Raw genomic sequence first — 26,802 nt, 5'->3', positions numbered from 1 at the left:
TTTATAACAAAACCAGCCTCAATGCAACACGTTGGTTCTACTTGTTAAGGGTGTGGTGGCTATCCTGAGTGTTTCTGAGCCAAGTCAGAAAAGTCAAATAAAAGGATGTTGAATATTTCTTTGGGCATCGCAAATTAAGCTAATATGGAGGTTGCTTAACTTCTGAATTACAACTTCCGTGAAGGTTTTAATGTGTTTTAACAGCTACAGTTCAAATTCATTCTTTTAACTTAATTTAACTTTCTGTATAGAAGAGCATTTGTACAACCAGAAACAGTAAAAAGGAAGCAAACCTGAGAGTGCATGAGGGATATCAGCAGAGTAATGGTTCAAGGTGTGAAGAACAACAGCGCTTGCTTTTAGAGCAAGCACATAGAATCTGAGTAAAGAGGAAGCAAAAGTGCTTGTGTGTATAAGGCTTTGCTAGCATGCACATCATCACTTCTTAGATGGGTATAATAAAGGAATAGTAATGAGTTTCTATTATCACAAAGACCTTGATAGTTTTGCAAAAATGCTGTGTACAGTAGCATCGTACACAGAATCATTACCTGTAATTCAACTGTAGCACAAAACTTGGATCCTGGGAATTCATACATGCCTGGATCGCTGACCTAAAGGAGCAATTTATCGTTCCTCTAGATAAATGTCTGTGTCCAGATTTGTCACAGGTGCCCATTTTAGAATTGATGCTTGCAGCATGCTACCTGAGTTTCACAGAGTGCTGTCTGCATTGGTGTCTGGTGTGGCTCCTTAGTTGCCCTTGGCGGTGAACTTTATTGCCTTCCCTTTAATCCCAATGCCAATAGTTCCTGTCCCATGGTTTGTATATAATGCATTAGTCTAATCATGGGCTTAGTGTGCTTTTATTTTAACATGTGGATATGGTTTCAGCCTGTTGCTTTACAGACAAAGGTTCTAGTCCTAGGTGTGCTAAAAATCAATATATGCAATTTGATGGAATCACAAGTCTGGCTGAGAGATATTGCTGATCAGTCTCAAGAGCTAAGAAAGATGGAGAAACACAGTTGTCTCGTAAATGATGTGAGATTTGAACCTGAGGGCACCCAACCACCAAGTCAGTCAACGTGCCCTTTGTTGACTGCACGATATGTGAGAGGGGAATAAAGCTTTTATTTTTTTTTCCTCGAGGGCTTGATTTGATAGTGTGATGGAAAAGTAAACGTGATTGAGCTGAAGTGTGCAACTTTGTGCTGAATTGTACTCTGCTGTTTCCTTGGAAGTTAGAATTTAGTAACTGCTCCATGCTTGCTCTTATTCTTATGTTGACTGTAGAATGATTTGGGTTGGAAAGGACCTTACAGCCCATCTAATTCCAGCCCCCTGCCATGGGCAGGGACACCTCCCACCAGCGCAGGCTGCTCCCAGCCCCATCGAGCCTGGCCTTGGGCACATTCAGGGATGGGGCACCCACAGCTTCCCTGGGCAATCTGTGTCAGAGCCTCACTGCCCTCTGAGTGAAGAACTTCCTCCTAACATCCAATCTAAATCTGATAAAGTACTCTAGAAATCAAGCTATGTGTCTGTTAAATGAGCTATGGAATAGTACATGAGGCTTGAAGGAGGTCAGAGGCTCTTGTAATGGAGGAGCCAGGCTGCATGTGCAAACCAAACTACCTGCAGCTTTCTGTTCCTAGCAGAGGGAAATGTGAAGGTGCAATTCTTTTTCCTTAATCCTCTTAATTCTGCTATCCACTATTCTAAATCCCGTACTTTTAAAAAATGGTGCATGCAATGTTACTAGCTAGATGGGGGGGATAGTTAACTTTGCCTGCTTGGTATTGCTGAACAAACAAAGTAGATTCTGTATTAGCTAAAATAAGAAGGATAATGCGTCTTTGCTTTGGTGTTAGATGCAAAATATTGCATTGTCGCAAAAGGATGTTGCCAAGATAAAGTTTCTCGGAGTCAGAGGCTGACTTTCCCCTTGTTCTTTTGCTAGCGTATGCCCAAGTATATACACTTTTTATATCGAAAAAAAAAAAAAGGCAGGACCAAACAACTGTGGGAACAAGTAATCCAAACTGTATCCGTGTTTCCACTGAAATAATAATGTGGCTGCTTACAGGAACTATCCCCTGGCTCTTTTCTCTACAATCCCTGGAGACTAGTGAAGTGGGTGGAGTGCACAGGACACGAAGCAAAAATATTGTAAGATAAACCTGTCCAAAAAGAAGCTTAATCTCCAAGGAAGACAATGGTTATCATAGAGTCATGGGCTACTCATTAACTGGGGGTTGCTAAAACAAATATTATTCTAAGGTGACAGCCAGCCACAGACTTGAAACTGTTACTTTCCTTTTTAATCTCACTTTGGATTTGTTTCTCTGCACCAAGATTTTGGAGTCTAGGAGAAGAATGACAGTGTGAGTATCACAGCAGGCACTGTCTCAGACCTCTAAAGAAAGAATGAATTCTCCAATATGCTCTGGTTACAAAATCAAATCCAGAAGAACTTTAGTTTAACTAGGTTCCAAATAAATACTTGTTCTGCTTCATCATGTGGAAAAGCAAGTTCAAAAATGGGGGGAGAATCAAGGCAGAAGTGACTTTACAAGGCAATTGACTTGGCAGCATACTTTTACAATAAAGAGCAATTTTGATGTCTTGCATAACAATAGAAGGTCGGAATACTAATGCTAAGAGGAATTCTTGTGTACAGCGCCTTGTTACACTGCAGGATTTAAATTATGAGATTGAGGTAAGTAGTACAGCTCTGTAAAGATTAACGACATTAGCAAGGGTATCAGGAGCTGTACGAGCTAGGACAATACTGGTTTTTAGTCTATGCATCAAAACTGAGCAGTCAAGAGCTGGGAAGAAATTTCTCTTGGGATATGGTGTTGGGCAATTAGCTTTGTTTTGAGAGATTTATAGAGTCTTCTGAATCACTCCAGTGTTGGCCGTTGTCAGAAATGGAATACTGGGCTTGCGAGGATGTTGTTTTGCATTATGTATGGTGCTGCGATGCAGAGGTGGATAACCAGAACGTATTGACAAAATAGCATGGTAAAGATTTATCTGTTCTTCTGTTTGCAAATACCTCCCTTCAGCTTCAACAGGAAGTTGAAATGCTTCATAAAAATCTGATCGTTACAAAGGAACAAAAAATAAAACTTCCTTTTACAATAAGTTCTCTAACGCTCATTTCTAATACCTGTTCTTTCTACAGAAATACTAAATATGTTAATTGGTGATTTGATCTTAAGTTTGAAAAACTTCAGGAGGTACAAGTGGAATGCTTTTGCTCCTCCTTTTTCAGTCTGCTTTTTGCATTTGTACTTCCATGTTACCTCTTACAGAAAGATGAAGAAATTGATCCCTTTTTTTTTTTTAAGCGAATACTCTTTGGTCTAAAGTGAATGTTGTCCGATTTATTTTTCATGAAGTCAGCCATCTCTTCAGCATGTTTCATCCTTGTGTTTATTTAGAGGCCCTTGCTTGCAGCATCTGGTTCCTAAGGATGCTGAAGTCGCTCTCTTTCTGGTATTTACTGTTCCCTATTGTTGAAATGTCACCTTTGGGACCTTGGCTGTCATTAGACATATGTTAATTGTTGTACTGACTTATTATCACTGCATTATCAATATCATTATGAGGGGAAAAAGACAAAATTGGTTCTTGGGGGGAAAAGACATGAAATTCTACAGAATGAGAAGCATCCCAGGATGCTAACGTTGAATCGCTGTGGTGCTCTCCCTTTATTACTAGCTTTTTAGAGGTGAAAACACACCAGCTTTTTTCCTCCTGCCAGAGAAAGAAGCAAGAATTAAGACAGAGTCTGTTTTTAACATAGGCAAGAATAGAATGTAAACACAGAAACAAGACCACTTGGATATACATATATATGTGAGCTACATTATCGATCTGCTGTTTTTTTTCTAATCTGTAACTGCATGCTTTTTTATTATAGCTCTTTCTGAAAAGCACGGCTGCTTGGATTGGGGTTGTGTTTTCAGAGATGCCAGATGGTACATTGACCTTCGTCTTCCCCACTTGAATCTGTAGTGCTTCCTGAACAGTTGAAATACTTAAAGCTTGTATGCTCCTCTTGGGTATTCTGAGCTGAAGCTTTAATAAACTTGTGTCAGAATTTGAAGGGTTGAATTCAGTCTACAGTAATTTTCTGGGATTTTTATTTAAGATTTCAATATAACATTAATGTTTAAGCAGAGTTTCTAATTTTAATCCTTCGGTAGGAATTACTTTAGCATCTGGAAACATGGAACAAAAAGGTCGTGGATTGAAGGTGCTTTTCCTAAATATAATTGCCGCTTAAAATTCACTTTTAAACACTAAAGTGAATTTTCTCCCCCACAGAAGGGGAGGATCCATGGTAGAAAAGAATCATAATTGCTGTTTTTTTTGTCTTATTAGGTGCATGTTTTACTTTTTTTTTTTGCGTATGTGCAAGAGAAATGTAAGCATGTGATCTAAATATACCTTGTATTTTTAAAGCTTTATGGCTAGTAACTTGCTGGTTTAGTAATTCCAGCTTTATTTTATTTATGTGACATTAATGCAGGAGAAAAGTCTTGTTTGGAAGACATAAATAGTATCTAAGTAGATGAAGAAAATACAATTCTGCTGGGTACTCCAAAGAGTGATTGATAACAAAGCCAGTTCAAACAGCTGATCAGCCGAACATTACATCTGATTTGTTGGTACCATGCTGAGGATAAATCAGGTTTGTTTAGTGGCTGGAAATGACCTTTTTGTGTTCCTTGGAACCATTTTCACTCAAGGCTTTTGAAAAACCACTGCTCTTCCTGGGCTTCGTTCTTTAGTTTTAAATCAAAATGTTGCAAAACCATTGTGTACACATTAGTGTATGCATAGGTTTTAGGAGAATTTGCATCAGATTAGCTAACTCTGTTCAAAATGTAACTGCAAAGTATGACGGTGGCCAACACTCATCTTACACTGCAGCTCTGTCCGGTGGGGTCCCTTTTTCTTAATAATACAGCAGAACTTGACTAGTTTAGGTATTGTATTCTCCAAAATCTCTTGGAGAAGATTAAGCGCTTTATCTTGCAATTAGATTCTTCTAAAGAATGACCTCATCATATGCCACAGGAGCAAATGAGGCTGTAGCAGCTCGTCCGAGCCTGTATTATGAGAAGCTGCACAGCTTTTATAAGTGCTGCTCTCCTTCATCCTTTTTCTTCTAGCAAGTTTAACTTCTACCAAAACAAGTCAACGAAGAAGTTGCTGATAAATTCTTTGGATAATTTGGAAAACAGTTTACATGTGGGAATGGAAGGAAAAAAAAAATAAAGTTGAAAATAGTGCCTGCTTCCTCAGATGCGCTGTGGCAGCAACATGTTTGTAACCTCCATGACAGATTTCAGTGTGATACATTCTGTTAAAAGAAAAATAAGATTATCTGGATTTTTAGCACAGCTATGTCAAAGGAAGGGAATGTGACTTTTCATGGGGGAGAACTATAGCTTTCTATTGCTCCAGTTTCTTCCTCCAGTAAGTTTACTGAGGACAACACTTTTCTCTCTACACAATGCAATATTTAAAAAGTATAGCTGATGTTTCTATGGGCTGTGAGCCTTTCTAAAGGCTGATCTTAAAACAAAAAGTTGATATCTCATGTCTATCTGCGTTAAATTATAGCTGAGTGTTCTTAGTGTCTTAGGTGCTGCAGTAATTAAATTTTTGTGTTAAAGTTGGTATGATTGTGCATATGCCACAGTAGCCTCTGGTTCCTTCAGTTCTTGTTACTCTACCTGTGAGGGAGATATTTTTACCCTGTGTCTGACAAGCAAATACAAATTTATTTTGTGTGTGTCATTGTCATAGCTTCTTTGTCAAAGCTTGTTATGAGGAGAACAAAAGAAAGCTAGGGACCCTAGTGAGAATGCTAGAGAGGGATTAGCAGAGCCTTGTAGCTATGGAGTTAAGCTGGGCTTCTGTTTTCACTGCCAATGACATCTTGATTTATGCATACTGGGGATGTTTTTAAACAGAGAAGCAGTGGGAAATAAGGCAGTCTGCTTCTAGCCCTTGTTTCCTGTGGGGCTTCTTGGCTTTGCCTTCCGGTTAGACAACAGCATCAGGAGCATACTGTTGTCATTCTTCCTCTTACTGCTGGTTGTTTGGTTTGGCAGTTATGTAAAGCTCCAGGCTTGTGCCTGCTCTCCCCTTTCCCAAATCTTCCTTGAAGATGGAAGTTGGGAATGTACCTGCAAAAAAACCTCCTGTGCACATCCTGTTTGCAAGTGGGGGTGTTTCCTTTGCTCTTGCGCACCTGATGGAGTTGGAGGGTAGACTTGTGCATCTTCAGAAATGGCACAAGAGGTTAGCAACCAGCAAGATAATTCCATCTCAGCTATGAATGTGTAGCTCTCTAGAAGTGTTTTGTGTTATATCTAAGTTATCTCAGTTGTGGGTCTGTGTCCTGTCGTTCCCCCCAGATGCATATTTAGAGAAAAGCAGTCCGAAAGTGGTTTGAATATTCAAGCTGTCATTATGAAAAACTCTAACCACCGATCAATTTGCACAAACACAGAGAGCAAGCAGCAGTCTGGAACAGAAATTTAAATTTCTCCCTTCCTCCTGCTTTGCTTCAGTGTTTGAAATGTGCAGCTGGCCGAGGTGAGCTGCCCGGCCGAGCTGAGAAGGGTTGGCCTTGCTACTTGGTGCATCTAATGTGAAGGCAAGGCAGCTTCCAGCACCGAGGGAGCATTTCTGAGCAGCCTCTGCCTGGTCACCTGCTAAAACAGGGGTGTACTTTGTGATTGTAATAGCATAGCAGCCCTTTGCTGACACGCTGAAAGAGGTTTCAAGTATTTCAACATCTGTTTGCTAAAAATATATTCATGATTTTACTTATGGGTTCAATACGAAAGCGGAATGATTGATGGAAGTGAAGTATTACAAAAGAAGGAGCTTTTAAGCTGTATTGATGGTGTTTTACTAGGAAGATGACTACAATTAACATCTAGCCCAGTTTCAGTGGTCTCTGGTAGTAAATTGCTAATACAAGCTACTGATTAGGATCTTCCTTTTCAGCAAAACAGTATTGCTTCATCTTCTTTAGTAGACTACTGTAAAACAACCTGTTAGCCTAGTGTAGTTCCAGTGCTGATAAAAAGTAAAAAATGCTTTCATCTGTGGAAAAAGCATGCGAGCATAGAAGCTTTCCTGGCCCTAAAGTGGTCTAAAACAAGGTTATTTTTTGCTGAATCTAGCTGCAGTACTGCAGTGAAGTATGGATTTCATCATTTGGCCCTTCCATGGTGTTTGTGTTGCACATTTTTAATACTTTACCTCAAATTTGTTCTGTATCGCCAGGAAGCTGTGGTCTCTGTTCTGGTTGAGATATGCTGAAATTTAGATAGTATTTTTTCCTTCAACAGGGCTTGAGGTTGGATGTACTGAATTATATTGCGAATTTATAACGTTGCCTATTTTTTTGCTTAACTGCCTTATTTTTTTTTCCTATTAGAAGATCCTATTGAGAATATTTTCCATCATTACACAGAAGTGGTGCTAATGTTTGTTTTGTCACATAATGAATAACTCTGCTTTAGAAAGTTCCTCTCCCTAATTCCCATCTTTAAAGCCTTTGTTATGGTTCTAATTAGTAGGTATTAGCATATGTATCAAAATGCAGGATGTTCAAGTACTTATTTGGAAAATTAAATGCTAGGTTTAGCTCGTCATTCTGTATCATTTGGATTTATATTGAACAAAACATTAGCATGCTGAATTATGAAAGCTATAAAATTATGGCATCAAGTCAACATCAGTAAAAACCTGTCTCCTACATGGCTATTCCTCTCATAGTATCCATGAAACTGGGCAAAAAAAAAAAAAGAGTAATATAACAGATCCATTGCTATTCTTCATGACTGAGGGTGGAGGAGGTAAATGTGGAATTATCAGTGTGGAGTTGGAAGTGTGAAAACACCCAAGTGCTCCTGAGGTGTTGAGAGGGAGGAGATGGGTTCCCAGAGATGTGCTCTTCTCACTGCCCCAGCTGCCTGCTCCCCTCTGTTTGGGCAGCTCACATGCTTGAGGGCTCTCATTAGGATCCCGGGATTGATGCAGGTTACAACGAATGGGAAGAAAATAGCATTGAGGTTTAACTGGGATGTGTTCCTGATCCAGTTCGTGGCGGTGCTGCACAAATCCCTCTGCCTGGTGGAGGGGATGGTGTCGGGGGGACCGAGTGACTGGGGTGGTGCACAAAGAGGGCTTGCCTAATGGCTGGGTGGGTTACAATTTTCCTTTTTTGTTAATATGGCCACCCTGCTTGGGTAAGTAGAGTAAAAGTGCCAGGGTAATTCCTGAAGCAAAGCCGGCTGTCGGCTTGCCAGGTATCCCATTAATTGCTGCAGGTCCCGTGTGGGTTTGTGGTGGTGATTTGTACGTACGTGTGTGAAATTTTTTTCTGGAACTGCTAATTAGGTTAATATGTTTTAACAGATGCTATAGCACACTTTCCATAAATGTAGTTTTTAGCTGAGATCTGGCCTTTATAACCTGATTATCATTGTTGGAGCTGTCGTTTGTATGTCAGCTTATTTTCTGCTAAAATTAGACTAGCTCTCTTTTATGTTCAAGTTGCTTTGCTACAGTAAAATGAATGCAAATCAGACACATTCTGTATCGTGTCTTTTGTGTTCCGTCACCCTCTGTGGTAACAGCCAGCAAAGAGCTCAGCTCCAAGTTATGTCTCTCTTGTTAATTTTTCTGCTGGCATAACATTTCCGAACTGGGATGTGTGTATCCTGGGAGTGGACAGGAATGGGTTCCCTTTGTGGGTAGTCAGATGCTATCTTTTGGTAAAGGACTGACTTTGATAAACAATGTGCACAGCCCATTGCTGAATGCAGCTGTTAAGCACAAAATTTGGTTTATTAAATATGTGATTATAGAAGAATAATGCTAAATGTCCTCCCTCTCTGAGCCACAGATGGCAAATCCATGCTGGTCTGGGGACTGAAGAGAAGTTAGAATGGGCATCGCTTTCTACCTATTACCACGTGCTCCCAGCCAGGCGTTTTGTGATATGAAAATCCAGCACGGAACTTACAAACCAAAAATGCCCTTTACTGATAGAAAATGACACACAGTTCTTAACTAAAACCAATTATACCAGAAAGTTATCAATTCGCTTTCTTTGTCAGTTATACTTTGGTTCGTGTGTGACTCACTGAGGATGACTATCACTGCGTTCAACCTGAAGTTACCTAGCTGCTATTCAGCGTATATTCGCTCCTGTGACTCAGTGACTCTATTCACTTTTAAAACTTCTGGTTTTGCTTGCCGTTTTTGGTAATGCTCGCTCTTGCAGGGCGCGAGAGGCAGTGTGTCGATACCCTTGTTACAGGAGCAGCCACGCAGTGCCTGGCCCCAGTGCTTTAAGGTCCCTGCGAAATGCAGCCGTGCAGGTTTATCAGCAGCAGCTGCTTTTGTGCCCTGGACGGATCCATCTCGGGTGGGGGGAGAGAGCGGGTGGCTTTTAGAGATTAGCTGGTGACAGTTTTGCCTGGGAAGTGTACCAAGTGCCAGCAGAGCTGCTGCAACAGAGATAGGAGGGGGAAAGGGACGGGTGCGAAAAACACGAGCTCTACTAATCTTTGTGTCGTAAGAAGCCTTCAGGATTTGGTTATCTGTGTGTGGGTCTAATTGCAGCCTTGATTAGAGGAGTGCCTAACACTTCCTACTGCTGTAAAGATCTGGCTGAGCTGTTACAGCTGTTTGGACGTGGAAGGCCTAGATGAGGAGTCAGAGCAGCTGTGCCCTTGTGGCTGTGAGAGGGAGGCTGTCTGCTTTATTGGATTACCTCTTGTCAGATCATGGCCATGCATGCTTCTTAAATCCCTTGGGATATGGAGGGAGTGCCATAGAAGGGATGGCTTATTTTGGGTAAACTGATTTAGACGACAGTCCGTTTGCATCATGGCTTTTCTGCTGAGAAATGGTGGCACGCTTCACGAGAGGGTAGCATGAAACGGTCACGTCAGGCGTTGGGGTTTTTTGTGGGCAGATGCTGCGTGGCAGGTATGAGGTGGGCAGGGGGCCTCCAACAGCTTGGCTACCTTCTTCACCTGTTTAACTTCAGGAGTGGTGGGGGAGCGCTCCCTTCTGCTGCTGTTCCCACTCCTGCCTCTCCACTTGTCCTTTTTCCTAAGCTGGTGCTAAGGGTTGACAGTCGGCCTTCGTTCAGCTCGCTAATTCCCTTTGTAGTAAAGGGTAACTGGGAAACCTCTCCATGGCAAAAGAGCAGTGAAAGGCTTTTGGCTTTAATTCTTGACTCTTTGAACCTTATGTTTTTGTAGAAAGTGGTACAGGTTTTCTGGGTCTTCATCTTCTGTTGTCTATTACAGAACCACTAGCTGCTCAGGCCTTGTATCAGTTCCTTAATGCATTAAGGCAAACACTTTGGTCTCCAGTTGAGCAGGAGGGACTTGAGAATAATGCCTTTCAAACAAGTACCGCATCGTGGTTGATTATCTTTGTCTTGGAAGGGACAGGCAGGCTCCTGTGCTTCAGGCTGAAGTTCTCTATGGTCTCGTGCTGTGCTTGGAGAACTTCCAGTTGCTGCACAGGGACAGATTCCTCTTCCCTGGCGAGGAAGGTCTCCTGCCTCTTGCAGTTTAGACCCTGGTGATAAAGCACAGGCTGCTCTGAGAGGTGGGGGAATGATAGATATTCCTCAGGACTGTAAGTTAGACATAAGCGGCAATTCAGCAAAGGTAATCTCTGCAGAGGAAAGCATGCAATGCTTGAATTGCTTGGTAGATGTAGTTTGTGTGTTGCAAATGAATAAGAACCTGTTTGCAAATACACTGTGTGGCCATGCCAGTCAGCTTTGTGTCCAGAGTTGTGCAGGTGTTGCAACTGGAGCTCTTAATCTCGTCTTTTAAACACAACAGGCACTTGCTTGGAACTGTTATTAAGCATGACTTGTCACCCCTTTAGAGCACAGTCATAAAAAGGTTGATTTAGGCTGTGATACCGCTGAGGGAAAGGAGGATAGCATTCTTCTGAATCAGCTCTGCCACTAGCGGAGTGTTGCTGCTCAGTCAGATTATCGTCTGCAGGAGGCTGCGAGATGCCACGCCAACAATTTGTGTGACTGTACACGGTGGCTGGGGGACAAGGGCACTGTGGGACGAGAGAGAGAAGAGTTGATGGGGACAAAGAGATCCAGGCGTGCCTTTTAATGTTTGTGGTAACAAACAGCCGTCATTTGTAGATGCTGATAATTAATAATCAGCTATGACTGAGTAGTCCCAGATGTAAACAAACTGTAGAGTTTTAGAAGCTGCTCGAAATGGGTTTGAAGATCATCGCTAATGAAGAGGTCGGTAGCATTTTGATGACTTTTTCATTTAACAAAAAAGTCATTGAAAAACTTGGAAGAAATATTTTGAACTGATCTGTGTGGATTTGAGCTCTTAGGAGCAATGTGCTCTATTCAACTGTCTCACCTACTTCCTAAAACGAAGGCTCACGAAGTCCTGTAGCTTAATTGCAAACTTTGCTTTCTTCTTCCTCCTCCTCACCGTACAGCGCGCTGCCCGCTGTAATTTGGAACGTTTTATAATGGTAATGAACTTGGCAAGGGGAGAGCCCTTTGCCTGCTGCCAAAGTAAAGCAAACAAACAAAATACAGACAACAAAAGCAGCTCCCTCCCAGTCCCTTCGCAGGCTGACCGGCGCGGCTGGCACTGCTGGCTGTGCCGCGGAGGGATGGGAGGGATGTCCTGCTGGCCATGCCTTGCAGCTGGCCTGGAACCCGGCCACCCCAGCGGAGCAGCCAGTGCCCAGCTCTCATCTCAGCCGGGCCACTCGTGATTTAATTGGAAGCTGAGCGGACTTAAAAGTGTAGCGCACCGTAAACTCACACCGTGTTTCCAAACTTTATACAATGGGTTGGGTCTCCTGAGGATTGGCTCTGACCTGTTGTTTGCTCAGGAGAAGGTGAATTTTTCTGCCAGACAAGCCTTAGTTATCTTAACACCTTTCCTCTTTGGGGAATCTTCTAAGAAAGGCTCAGTATCCCCATTGGAAGGGAGCACAGACAAGAGTGTCATTCTGCAGTCACCTCTTCAGACTCTTGCTGAGTGACCTTCTGTTTTCAGGGATGATGAAACGATGCTTCCCTTGTGGCAGATACCAGCTTTGTTTCTTGGGAGCATTCGGGACAGCTGATTGTACTGCCAGGTGGATTTGTATTTATAGCTGTGATACCAATACTCACTGCTGCTATAAAATACTCAGATCCCAGTTCAGAGTTTGTGACTGCAAGTTTCTGCAAGAGTACTGCCAGCTGCGTTCACTTCTGTTTTGTGTGTGAAGATGGACTGCAGAAGTAAGGTGCTGATTTGTGCAAGAGCAGCTTCTCATCCGTGTGTGTCTCGCACGTGGCTCTCAATACCACTGACTTCAATAACAGCTTTGTATCATTAATCACATCTGCAGGTAGCATGAGAGGAGCGGCTCCCTTCCTGTAGCCTACATATTGTTTGGTCAGTCACCATGAAGGAAGCTAAAGCACCGTAACCTTAATTAAAGGATGCAATAATGGTGCTTTGTAGTTATTTAGCAGGCAAAATCCAATGCCATTAAGGAAGTAAAACACCCTGACCTTAACTGAGGGATATGCTAATGATGCTTTGTAGATATTTAATAGGCAAAATCTGTGATTAGTGTCACGTATTGTTTCAGAATCTGGAGAAAGCGTACATCATGTGTTTGTGGAATTAAATAATTTTAGGAAGAAGGTGGAAAATGACATCACCTAATTATACAGTGCTGTGAAATGCTGGCTGGTAGTTTTGTGCTTCCTGATGCTCAGTAAGAAACTGTTCCTCACAACTGGCGGAAATATAAAGCTGGGGCAGGGCTTCCCCCCACAGCTTAACAGCTGGGAAGACAGCACTGTTTAGAAAAGTAAGTTCAAGTCTGTTTCTTGTAAAATATGTCAAGAATGCTATGCAAATCTGTATGTTAGAATAACAAAGCACAAATCAGTTTGTTTTGCTAGAGGTCAATGGCAGCTTAAGGCTAATGCTACCTAGACAGCCAAAGAAAGCCTTGTGAAGCAGGGATGCAGGGGGAAAGGTTAAACTTCTCCAGTATTCTTTGGCTTGCAAGATTGCACAGTGGCCTGATGTTTGTGGGGACTGCAGATTTGAAAGAATGTACCTATGAGCTGGAAGCATTCCCTCGTGATTTAAAAAAAAAAAAAAGCCAGCAACTGTTGGACCTCTCTCTTCAGTGTCTCTACCTGAGCTTGATCCAAGTTTGAGCATCACAGCATGGACCAGTTGGCAATCTCGGCATTGTACTGGGACGTTTCTGGGTTGCAGATGAGTGCCTTGCAATTACTGCTGCGTTACTGTCATGCTGAAGATGAAAATGAAGAAACTCTGCAAAACCAGCAGTATATAAGACATGAATTTGGTTGCTTTTCCAATATTCTTACTACAACCTGAAGTTACAAAGTTAGTTTTGATGGCCTTTTACAAACCTTCACATGAGTGACTGTTGCATAGATCCATTTGCTTTGCTTTTGCATAAACGTGTTTTAATTGCACAAGTTTCGTGCTGGTGTTGTTGGCTATGACTATGCTAGGTTTCTAATTTAATATGAAATGTCTTTTCATCAGTTTAACATTGCTTTCAGATGCAGACAGGAGGATAACTTATTTGCATTGCCAGATAAATGTGTACTTGGCTGCCTGATGAAAAGCTGTATTTTTCACATTTTTCTTCTGTATATATTTCATAATGTGGTGTTCAAAAGTCTCCAAAATGCAATTACCAAAAAGAAATTAATGCTGGATAATTATAAGAGAAATGTATTGCCTGGAGCCCCTTATTCTAATATCACCTTCCTGCTAACTACAGTTAAAAGAAAAAGATTACATTAATCACTTGAAAAGGGCAGCAATCGTGTTTAGCAAACCATGTAGCTTTTTCCACTGTTCTCAGCATCCTGCTCAGTGAAGGAAAGAAGGAAACCTAAAAGCACACTGCACGTTGTGTCGTGAGTCACTGCGTCTTCGTTTGCCAGACTTCTTCCCAGGATTTGCAATCATGGTGTGCTGAATCTATTGAATGATGAGCTTTAATATCTTAAGTTTAGCTGTTCTTCTTGATGATGAATCAATTCGTCTGCCTGCATGGTTTCGAGGAACATCTGTGCCCCTACACCTTCAAGGCCCCCCAATACAAACCAGAGTCCTCCTTCCCAGGCCCAATACCTGCTGGGTGAAGGATGCTTCATCCCCCAGCTTCAGGCTGGCCAGTGGAGAGCATGTGCACACCTGTATTTGAGAGGGCGTAGCTTGCTTCAAAATATGTCTTAAGTTTTCAATAGTCTTCTATTATAAAATTTAACAATTCATTTTCCTGACAAGTGAAGGGTCTGAGTTCTTGAAGCAGCTCCTCTGTGTGAATTAACTAAGTGGAGGGTATTCCAGAAGAGTGTTTTCATTAGGGTTGTGTTATAAAAATCTGTAAAATGAGTAGTAACATAAAATAGGGAAGATTTGGGTTTGGCTTTTTTTTTTTTTTTACTTCTGAAGTGCAGGTTTCTTCTTTCAGCCCTCTTCTTAAATAGCTAAGCATAACTTGTAGAGTAGGAAATGCGTGCAGGCAGGACTCCAGCAATGTGTGGTATGTCTGCTGGGGATGAAATACTGAATAAGAGAAGGTAACAAAGTATTTTGTAGAATATTGTATAGAATTTAAGTAGTTTGTTCAGCATGATTAAAACAGCAACAACAAACTTTGTTCTTGGAAGTTCTTAAATAGCCTGAATCAGGTACAAAGCAGGTACTGTGTAGGTAGCAAAAAATGCCACACATCCTAACACGCCACACATACTAATGCTAACAAGTCCTCCACTAAGCCATATCACTAAGCTCTACATCTAAACATCTTTTAAAGACCTCCAGGGATGGCGACTCAACCACTTCCCTGGGCAGCCCCTTCCAATGCCTAACAACCAAGAATTTTTTTCTAATATCCAACCTAAACTTCCCCTGGCGCAACTTTAGCCCATTCCCCCTCGTCCTGTCACCAGGCACGTGGGAGAACAGACCAACCCTCACCTCCCTACAGCCCTCTTTAAGGTACCTGTAGAGAGCAATAAGGTTGCCCCTGAGCCTTCTCCAGACTGAACAACCACAGTTCCCCCAGTACTTGAGGTGTGGCCTACAGGGGGACAAACACTTCCCTAGACCTGCTGGCCACACTGCTTCTTATACAAGCCAGGATGCTGTTGGCCTTCTTGGCCACCTGAGCACACTGCTGGCTCGTGTTCAGCCGGCTATCAACCAATACTCCCAGGTCCTTCTCTGCCAGGCAGCTTTCTAACCACTCATCTCCCAGCCTGTAGCACTGCTTGGGGTTGTTGTGCCCCAGGTGCAGGACCCAGCACTTGGCCTTGTTGAACTTCATACAGTTGGCCTCAGCCCATCGGTCCAGCCTATCCAGATCCTCCTGCAGAGCCTTCTTGAGCAGATTGACACACGCACGTAACGTGGTGTCGTCTACAAACTTACTGAAGGTGCACTTGATCCCCTCATCCAGATCATCCATAAAGATATTAAAGAGAACTGGCCCGAGTACTGGGCCCTGGGGGACTCCACTAGCGACTGGCCTCCAACTGGATTTGACTCCATTCACCACGACTCTTTGGGCCTGGCTACCCAGCCAGTTTCTAACCCAATGAAGCATAAGCCAGTCCAAGCCAAGAGCAGCCAGTTTCTTGAGGAGAGTGCTGTGGGAAACGGTGTCAAAAGCCTTACTGAAGTCAAGGTAGACCACATCCACAGCCTTTCCCTCATCCACTAAGCATGTCACTTTGTCATAGAAGGAGATCAGGTTTGTCAAGCAGGATATGCCTTTCATAAACCCATGTTGACTGGGCCTGATCGCCTGGTTGCCCTGCAAGTGCTGCGTTATGACACTCAAGATAATCTGTTCCATGAGCTTCCCTGGCACTGAGGTCAAACTAACAGGACTATAGTTTCCTGGGTCTACCTTCTGGCCCTTCTTGTAGATGGGCGTCACATTTGCTAGCTGCCAGTTGACTGGGACCTCTCCTGATAGCCAGGACTCCTGATAAATGGTGGAAAGCGGCTCGGCCAGCTCCTCCGCCAGTTCTCAGTACCCTCGGGTGGATCCCATCTGGCCCCATCCACTTGCGTACATCTAAGTACTGTAGCAGGTTGCCAGCCATTTCCTCGTGGGTTGTGAGGGCCACATCCTGCTCTGCATCCCCTTCCACTAGCTGAGGGTACTGGGTGTCCAGAGAACAACTGGTCTTGCTGCTAAAGACTGAGACAAAGAAGGCATTAAGCACCTCAGCCTTTTCCTCATCTCTCGTCACTAAGCTTCCCCCAGCATCCAGTAAAGGATGGAGATTCTCCTTAGTCCTTCTTTTTGTGTTTATAAAAATGTTTTTTGTTATCTTTAACAGCAGTAGCCAGATTGAGCTCCAGATGAGCTCCCATGTAAGCCTTAGAGATCTTCAGTAAAATTACTAATGCAAGACTTGGATATGACTATGTCCTTGAAATATTTAGTCTGTGTTTTATTAAGCTGGTAAGAAGGCTGGAACACTAGTGGCTATGATAAATCTAGATAAGGAGAGGGACAAAAGAGCTTTTTTTTCCTCCCAGGATGACATTTAGATTAACATGGACCGTGGTACCAATAAATGCAGCACGCCTTTCCTGTTGGGAAAGTGATGTAAAAGTCAGCCCAGCCTGTGGTAGAATGAATGCAGAACAGGCTGAAAGTGATTTGCAGGCTCAAGAAGACCTTTACCAAATGGCAATCTTACAGCAAATAAGTGGTCTTGTGTTGAAAACTACACCTTCTTCAAGAAACAAGCATAATTCTGTCCTCTGCGTGTTGAATTTTGTACCGTGCATCTTCCCTGCCCAGTTCAAGACCAGGCTACATGGGTTGCAGTTTATTTTCAAAGGGTCGGTGTGGGTATAGTTATCTATATGAACTTTGCTCTTACCTATTGATTTTGAAGGAACTTTGTGAGTGCTGGTTTCTTCAAATCTTGGTTACTATATCGCTGAAAGACAGCTTTTCCTCCCCTCTTCCCTTTCATGCTGGCAGGGTTGTGACCTTCATTCTACTAATATCGAGGAGCACGCAACCTACTCTGACCTGTATGGACATACAGACCTGTGCACCACAAGACTGTGAAACTAATTTGCCTTCTTTCAAAGCTAGAACTGGACTCAGGTTCAGGAATAGTAACTTCTGGCTTTTGGTATTTCATGTATGAGATCATTTTGTATTTAGCCTTCTCTTCTACTTAGTGCATGCTGTTTTTTAATGGTGATGATGAATCTAATTTAGATTGGCTTTGTGGTTGATGTCTTTCTGTTGGCCTGTGAAGCTCTCACTCAGTGAGCTCCTGAAAAGATTTATTTGCAAGTTGTTCCTTAGTGCTTCACTTTAAATATTTGTTCAGTAGGCACGACTTGTTTACATCTGTAAGATATGCTTGAGAACATGCAGAAGACAAAAATTACTTCCTATCAGCACTTTGTTTATGTCAACATTTGGGTTGCTTTTCATTTGTTCTGAATTAGCTTGCTATCCACCTGCTCTGTGTTTTACTGATCCATTCCACCCATCGGTTACCAGTAGATCTAGAGAAACTCCAGGCAAAATGGTCCTGGAGGAAGAACCAAGGCTCACCATCTGAAGTATGCTGAAACTGGCCCCGTGCATCTCCAGCAAGCTTGTTCGATGGCTGTCCACTAAACACCTATTTATTGAGGATGGTCACACATACCTACCCAGCGTATGTATTCATTCTCTCTCTAGCATCTGGGCTTCGCAGAAATACTTTGAGCCTATTTCTGACAGATGGACGTCAGTTAAAAAAAAATATTAATCAGCACAATGTGTTGAGATAATTCCGGTCTGTATTTAAACGGGGCGGGGGGGGGGGGGGGGGGGGGGAACAAAGCCTGAAGTTTATTTTGTGCAAACACTGCCTGTAGAGGGAGAAAGGCGTTCTTTTGTTCTTCTGGTTTAATAGAGGAACAATGAACTCAAATCTCCCAGTGACTGCTAGCAGAACACCTGAGTGATGGGTATTAACCTGCATGTACCTTTCCGGCAGCACTTCCGAAGAAGGAGCAGAAGTCAACAGATAGAACTTCTCACCTGCTAGAATCTTGCAAGTAGAATGAAAAGGATATTTTAAAGGTGGCTATTCTGTGTACATCTTGTACTCTTCAGTCTAATAGACCATTTTGCTAAGGTGATGGTTTAATTTGCAGAAGCAATACTGTACATAGTAATGAAGAATCCAAGCACTCTTTGATTCCACCTAAGAAAAAAAAAGTCAGCAAACCATTAGAAGAAACAAGCTGAAATTTGTATGCTCTACATACAAATGTAGATACATATGTAGATACATATCTACATATATGTAGATAAATGTACATACAAATGTCTCTGAGTGGGTTTCTGGAAAACTGGACTTGTACAAATGGAATCTTTTCCCTGTAATCATGAAATTGACTTTCTTGTAAGCCACCCTGTCAAAAATGCTTATTTTGATTAACTGAGTAATAAGAAATAACTGTTCTGTTGTAGCCCATGGAATAACTGATAGTGAGGAAGATGTTTTGAAACATAATGATTTCAATTCAGCTTGGCTTGTTTATTCACTAAAAAAGTAAGTAAGAGTTGGCAATAGAGGTAGTGTTGTATTTTGTTTCTAAGTTATCTGTGAAACACTACCAGGAATTTAAGGTACATCTGGCATTACAATAAGCTGAATGAGTTCTGGCAGCATTTACAGTTGAAAGCTCTAAACAGTGTTTTGAGGACCCTGCTTTTCAGGGTAGATAAATCTCCTCTTTGCACCACATTTTCAAGGCAGCCTCGGAAAAGGCAGTGATGTAGCAGGTTTGTCAAGGAAGTGTACTTTACCATCTTGGCTGTTGTTTTTTGTTTGTTTGTTTGTTTGTTTTTGCCTAGAATATCTCCAGGCCTGAGACAGAGGGAAGGAAATGTGACACTCCCAGGTTCTGTGGCTTCAGCTTAGATTTCCATCTAAGTTGTTACTCAGGTTTTGTGTTTCTTATTGCTGCTTTGCTGGTAACACAGTAACAATGAGCACATTTTTCACTAATAATTTTTCCACCATGGTGTGGGTGATGGCTCTCTGACAAGAGTATAACAGCAAACACCTTCTTTAAAAGTTAGTTTGATGTTGCTTGTATTTAGTTATCTTCAGAAAACTTTCCTTATTAGTAGGTTGGTTTTCATTTTTTAAAAAAATGCATCTTCTCTATCAACTTCTAAATCTGCAATGCACATTAGCCTGTTAGATAACACATGATTTAAAAAAGCTGAGGGCTTCCAAGGGTGATTTCCCTCTGCTGTGGACTGCTGAATCTTTGCAAAGCTTTTTTGCAGTTCCCGAGAAGGTATTTCTTTGAAAGATTCTAGTATCTAAAGAAACAGTTTTTCAGAAAGAAAATAATTTCACGCCGGAAACTTTCTTTACGTGAAATATTGCTACTGACAGGAAGGATCTGAAATATTAATCCATCTCTTCCTGACTTCTAGGTTAATTGTACTTTGCTTTTCAAACTTAGAGCCACATTTCTGCGTGCCATGTGAGAGCAGCACCTGATGTACGAGGTGCATCTCATTAGAAAGTGAGATTTCTGTGAGATCTGAGACCTTTACGGAGTGGAAACTCTTCTCTTGCCTTTTGCTTTGCCGCTGCCCTGTCTTTAAGCTGCTGCCCTAAATTAATAGCCATGCAGATCTGTACAGCTACTTAAGCTTACCAAGTTATAAATGGTGTTCCTCCTAACAACCCCGGGGGGGTGAATGTGGTGGTTCCTGGACATGCACCGAGAGATGGAAAGTGTTGTGCTTTCGTCTCCTTGTGGGTAGGTGTCAGCTTTGGTTTTGTAAATCAGAAACATAAACCTTAGTGCATATTTCCAAAGGAGTAGTATGCAGCCCCAAGCACATGAAGAAGATGCATGTTTACACGCAGGATGTTGCTGCTTCTATCGCTAGTTTAATTCTGGAAGTGTAATGAGAAGGAGAGGAAGTGGAGGACTTCCTGCATTAGTTTTTGTGGTTGCGCGAAGGGGCTCTGTAAACTGCAGCTGAGTTACACAACCGATAAAAGTTTTGTTGGACTGAGATAAGTCTTGAGATGTGAGCTAATATACCTCGTCATGCTGCATGCATCGTGGTTAAATTTGGAAGTGGTTAAAATGGAAGTCAGAAGAGCAGTTATAATGGCTGAGTATGCTGTCTGTCATCTTTTTTTTTTTTCATGATGTACATTACTTTCCCACAAATGTATTCATGGTAGGCTGTGTCCTTAAAATATGACTCACCCTTTTGGGAAAAGCTTCCTGTGTAAACCAAGTACAAGAATGCAAGTAGGTCTGTGTAAGGTGGGAGAAAGAAGGGATTAATGGGGAACCTTTAAGATGGTGATCTATTCCCCTTACAAGTCTCTGAATGAGAAAGGGATAAACACTAAATGGGAAAGGATTCACAGGTTTGGGGAGAAGCTCAGGATGGATGTGATGTGGTGTGCTAGAGAGAATCTCAGTTACTTACTATCCTTGAAACACCCAAGCTACTTTCATGGATCTGATTTCCACATTTTGGGTTGCACTTGTGCAATGCTGTGCTAGATCAGATTTCCTGAATAATGATTGCATTTGACTTGTACACTGTGGGTTTATAAACTGAGTTGATGAAATGTTAGTAAATGTCACTACCAAAAAAATTAGACAACTGTTAAAGTGTTAATTGTGTTTGTTCAATATTTGGTTTTACAATATCTTTGCAGTGGCTTTCATGGATATTTTTCTATTTACTCAACATAGTGTTATGAATTTCTTTGTGCACTTATAAGTTTGTCTGTGTGACTCTCCTTTAATAAAAGGCCTAGGACCTCGACAAACTTCACTGTAGGGCTGAATGGTGATTTTGAGGCCAGTGCGAGACATTTATTTAAGGTACAAGGAGAAATGGAGACCATTTCTCTTCTGCTTTTGACCTCGGTGCTTTTGTGGGGGTGTGCTTTTGTAGCACGTACAGAACAGGGGAAGTGCTTGCAGGTTTTGGAAAGTGCTTTTTTATGTATGTGGATGAGAAGTACACTGTGCTGGTCAGTGAGAGCTTTGCAGAAACAGCAAAGCATGCCAGACATAATTAGCTTAGCCTCGCTGTCTGACATTGATTTTTTTGTTGTTGTTGTTGAATGTTCATAATGGTCACTCAAATGAAATAATTCACAGAATCAAATATTCTGTAGTCATGGTAGGAAAAAAATGTGGGTGAAAATGGCTTGTTGCTGTAGGTGTTTTTTTCAGGGAAAATAGTACCTTCTGCAAATGGACTAGATTTTCCTGTAATTGTGTTCGGTGGATATCCCAGATTAAACCGGGCAAAGCAGAACAGTACAGGTTGCTGTCTTCCCAAAACCCAAGGGCTGTGTGTTTACCTGCAGTAACAGCACTTTAACATCGCATGACCCAAGATAACTGGGATGGGGTCCTCTGCTTTCACTGCAGACTGGCTGGATTAGGTCGTTTTCTGTTAAGGATGTAGTGCTGACGTTGCCAATTAGCTAGACATGAAAGATTTTATGATGAGATAATGATCTAGTGTTTTAGATTATTGTAATAAAAAAATATTAAAGTGGAGACTAAAGACAAGGATGGCAGTTGCACTGGAAATGCTCATCCAATATGAAGAAACATAAGCCGAAAATCAGCAGGAGAAGCTGAATTTGTGGAGTCCAACTGCTTTCCCATGTGCAATCCTGCAGATAATGCAGGAGATAAGATAAATGTGTGTTCAAAACAGTGCTTAAATTTCCAGGTGCATAAAAAGGCTGGACATTTTAACTTCTCTATATGCTTTGCAGGCCAAATGTTTATTTTTTCCCTGTTGATGTCTTTCTCAACAGTTTCATGCAGAGAACCAAAACACAGATTTTTCTCTTAAGAGGCTCATTCGGGAGTTGACCCTTCCCCACAGACTGTATCAGGTGGGACAACTAAGTTTGCTATTGGTTCTTCTTTGGATGGGTTTTGAGTTTTAGTTATTTTAGCTGTGAAGGTGTGGAAATTCAAAACTAGTCTGCCAGCTCAACTGCAAGTGTTATAATTCTTTGGTAGCATTGGGGGAAGACAATGTTCCAGAAAATGTTGGTCTTTTTAGGCTTCAGAAAACAGTATCTCTATGGTCAGGTGGAGTGAATGTGCTAATTAGGAAGATAAATTCATATATCCCCAGTAAATTTTAAAATTTTCATCACTTTTATTGTCATTTCTATTTATTGCACCAATACCACTTTCCAAGAAAGTGACTGAAATTATTTAGTATTTTCTGCAGAGTTTTTTTTCTTTATGAGGAACCTTATGCTAGTTGGATATTTTAAACTGTAGTGGTCAGATGTTGTCACAGTATTGCAAACAAGGGTTTGTTCTTTTTAACTGCTTAACCTCTTCTGCCAGAGTGGTCTTTGGTTCACATCTTCATCCTTTTTTTTATAGCTGAGGGCTGCAGGCACAATAAGCATAACTGCACTTTGTGTGAAGTTTCAGGCAAGGACAGTCAGGATACTGGCAGTAGAATAGTGAAGCATCTTTGGTTATTAAATAGAAAAAAAAATATGTAGGGAAATATATAGGAGAACTAGTCAGTGAGCCATGTAATCTGTCATTGCAGTCCACACTTCTAACCTAACTCCATTTTAAACATAGAGGAGAGGCTTACATGGATTAAAGGTCACGGTACGTATTGCTGTCAGAGTGCATCACTATGGCAAACTGATGCATTTTAGTCTGTGCCCTCGGTCGCTATAGGTTGTAATTTGTATGAAAGCTGGAGACAAATATATGTTTCTTTTTGTTATTGTAGGGTAAAACAAGCATGAGTTTTCTGTGGTTCCCAGCTTTCTGGCCAATTCTTGTAGTTTGAGTGAATTATCTGTCTGTTCTTGTAATAATACTGTTTGCATGTGGCGCTCTGTGCAGCCCAGCAGTCCGAGTTCAACCTTCTATTTATAAAGTTTTGCTCTTTAACTTTTCATGATGGAGAGGACATGCTCAAAAGTGGATTTGGAATATGCTTCTGTTCACAAACATCTCTCTCCTGCGGGTTCCTCGGAAGGATCTTGGGAATTTAATGAATTCTTATTCCTTAGGATAGTAAATCTAATAGAACATTGAGAAGCTGTAGGTTTAAAAATCACACATCGGTTCCTGCTAGCCCTTTCACACGATGGATGCTTTCCTTACGTGTGCAGACTAAGTGGTTCAGCAGGCATAATATCTCCCAGCTGAAGAAACTAAGCATCTGGCAGCTGAAGTAAGAGTGATAAAGCGTAGTGAGGCTGCCAAGCAGAAAGATACCGCTATAGGGACAAAGCATGTGGCAGCACTCAGGCCTTTCAGATACATAATCTAGCTACGACGCTTCTAATTTCTGAGGAAGAAATTGTTAAAACGTTCCTTACTCTACTCTTATCTCACCAATATGGACTTGCTAGGACTAGCTAGGTATGTTGATGCTTCTACTGCTGCAGGAACAATTTGGCTGCATCTGTTTTTAAAAGTGCAATTTACATACCTCCATCCTTCCCTTGTAATAAATACTACAAAAGTTGCTTCTTTCTTTTTCAGCTTTTACACGTTCCTTCAATTTCATTGTGGTGAGACATACCTTTCCACGGATGACGTGGTCTGTCTAGTTTTGAGTGAAGTGATTTGTACTGCAAGTAAACTAAGGCAAAAAAAAAACAAAACAAATTTGTGTGCATATGAGCATAGCCGGAGGAAAGCAGGGGGCAAAAGGAGTTGATCCTTTAAAAACCAGTAGTTTGAGTAGCCTTTTTATTGGGTTCATATGGGGGTCAGAGAGAACAGTGACTTTGAAACTCATGGATTAGATGTCATTTTTGGACTGAAGCTTTGATTTCATGACAAAGAATTATCAAAGTGTGGTTTAAACGAGGGATTTTCACATTCTAGGGATGACTGATACTTTTACTTTGGCATGCCATTTTTTAAAGTCTTTACTGTGTCAGTGTTAAGACACAAAGAGGCTTTTGACCTCCATCCATACACAGTTTTTATATTGTCAATGATTTTGGTCCTGCTCTGTGAACTATAAAAGCTAAGACAAGCTTTTATACTTTGCAGTAAACTGTTTGAGGTAGGGTGTTTTGTGTGTGTGTGGTTTGCTTTGGTTTTGTTTTGAATAAAGACTTTGTAGTTTCGTATTAAAAACTATAGTGTGGGAAGGTAAATTGCTTCACTTTATGTGCTAGGATATATTTAATCTCCAATTGCTTTTTTTTTAAATTGATCATAAATTTCCAGCACTCTGTCATCCTCGCAGTAAAGAAGTGTGTTCTCATATTCAGCTTGGAACATCCTGTGTTTCGGTTTGTGCCCCTTGCCTCTTGTCCTGTCACTGGACAGGACAATGTAGTTACTGCTAATATTCAATTACTAATTATGACATATTTATTAACGCAAACTATTAAATCAATATGGATGTATGTTCTTTAAGTGTCTTGGTTTTACTGCACAAAAATCTCATGACACTCTCATGACTGTTGTATTGCAGAAGATAAAGGAAAGGTTTGAATTAGTTTTTCTGGGGTTATTTTTCTACACCTCAATTTGGTTTTCTTTATTTGCTCTTACACTGTTTGAAAACAGGAACTGCGTGTGCAGTGCTTTAGTACAGCATCTCTTTGATCTCCAGAGTCTATACGTGCTGACATGGTATTGTAGTATGTAGGCTTGTAAACCGATTTGTAGTCTTCATAGCCCTCATGGGGAGGAAGAAGCAGTGTAAAAAAAAAAAAAAAAAAGAACATGATAAAACAGAATGCTGAGTAATGTAAAGGCTTACAGAGAAGAAGAAAAAACAAGGTATGTACGTGAAACAAAACTAGAATGGTATGAAAGTTGCTATAGTTTTCACGTGCAGGGTCCTTTTTCAGCAGAGGGCAGTACTGGTTCAGTTTCTTTCCAAGTCGGGGAGATGCACAGTCATGGGGAAACACTAGCTTTTAGGAATAGCTGGATGTGGATGTTATAATTTAAGTTTGTTCCTAATAGGTGGCTGGAGAAGGCTTGGGAATAGCTTTCGGAATACCTATGTAAAACCAGGGTCAATGTAGTACCAGATTAAGCTCTGTTAATCATTTGTGTGTTCTTAACAGCAGGGTTGCTCCGTTCTTTGGTCATCGACCCATCAGCCAGGTAACTGCAGCAGATCGGTCTGTGGCTGCCTGCTTTCCTGCTCACAGGCAGGTAAGTCCAGAGCCAGCGTATATGGTGAAAGTAAGACCTGCTCTGGACTGCTGCATGTGCTGTCTGCTGGTAAATACAGCCTGACTGCTCTATGTCCACAGAGAGCTTTTTATTTTATTTGTAATCCTCCACTGCTTGTTTTCGTGCTGGAGTAGAATGTATTTAAGAGACTATGGTACTGCTTGGCTGGTGACAAAGTAAGTGTCAAACATATTATTAATTGCAAGTCCTGTTTTTCCTCTGGAGCCCGTTGGTATATCTATTATAAGCATCTTCCACAAGGTGGAGCTTTAAAGCTCTGCAGCTGGGAATTTTTCTCTTTGACTAATAAACAGCAGGATGAATGGAGTTTATGAAATCTTTTAGAGCAGGTATAAAGTGACCGTTTCATTTCTTTTCAAGAAAGTGGGTGGGTTTTAGAAAAACAAAACAAAACAAAAACAGACTCAAAAGATATTTTGGGCTTGGTAACATGAGTCTCTGAAATTAATGTTGTAAAAGAGGATAGGAAGGACTGGAAAAAATTGCTTCATTACCATTATTTATTTATTCTTTTGGAATTACTCTTTTCTTCCAAGCTGATTTGAGAAGTAGCAGAACTAGATAGAGAAAAGCACTAGCAAAAGACTTGCTAAATCTTCTTTTATTGGGAGGAGTGTTTTTCTTTTCTTTTTTTTTTTTTTTTTTTTGGACAGTCCTACCCTAAAAGAAGAGGAGGAAACTTTAGATAACAGCTATTCTGACAGATAAAAGAAAGGCAGAAAACAATTTCTTTCGGACAGCTGTCTTTTTGAGAATGAGCCGTGCGTGCATACACTTTCTCTGGAGGAGAACCTTTTTTGTTTCCCACTGTACTTGCTAGAAGTTGCATCTTGCTGAATTCTGGAGAAGTGCTACCAACATTTCAGGCTGTACTTCAGTAATCAGCTATCTTGTGCATCCCGTATTTCTTTGAGTATCCTAACTGTGTTTTACTCTGCCATCTTGTTGGAAATCCCCCGCTGTTAATTTTGCTGGAATGGAATTCATCATCTGCTCATTGTGCTGCTGTTGGTAAGACAATTTTGTACATTAACTAGCGCAGGCATGTGTGAACATGAGGTGGTACTCTGTGCAGGCAAAAGCTGGAAGAGAACTTACTGGTGGCGAGGAAGAAGCACTGGATGGGTAGCAGCAGAGAGGGAGAAACTCAAGTCTTGTGTGTCTCCTGCCTGGCTTTTCTGTCTCAAGCTAACACTTGTTATTATCAGAAAAGGTTAATAATGTACCTCTGCCATAACTATCTGTATGACACAAAACTTGAAGCAATTTACAGAGTACTCTACAAATACTCTTTCCCTGTCAACTTTATTCAGTAAATTCCTCTGTTACTCAATATGTTTGAACCAATTGATTAGTGTTTTCTGCAGGGTCTCTGCTGTTGCTTCATGCTTGA

At 41.3% G+C, this 26,802-nt stretch overlaps 1 protein-coding gene across 2 annotated transcripts in view; it reads left to right on the top strand.

Annotated features, from left to right (window-relative positions):
* MOB2 (MOB kinase activator 2) overlaps nucleotides 1-26,802 on the top strand; it is a 112,042-nt gene that overhangs the window by 11,027 nt on the left and 74,213 nt on the right. Inside the window, exon 1 of one of the 2 annotated variants that reach the window (XM_040559858.1) lies at nucleotides 26,158-26,420. The exons of the other annotated variant lie outside the window; for it this stretch is intronic. Coding sequence (XP_040415792.1) covers nucleotides 26,386-26,420 — 35 coding nt within the window. The 5' untranslated portion in view covers nucleotides 26,158-26,385. Of the gene's footprint in view, nucleotides 1-26,157; nucleotides 26,421-26,802 lie in introns of those variants that run through there. 2 annotated transcript variants of the gene reach the window in all.

The sequence above is a fragment of the Cygnus olor genome, chromosome 5, assembly GCF_009769625.2.
Source record: "Cygnus olor isolate bCygOlo1 chromosome 5, bCygOlo1.pri.v2, whole genome shotgun sequence".
NCBI lineage: Eukaryota > Metazoa > Chordata > Aves > Anseriformes > Anatidae > Cygnus > Cygnus olor.
Note: the sequence above shows the minus strand (reverse complement) of the source record. Positions and strands in the feature narration are given on the sequence as shown.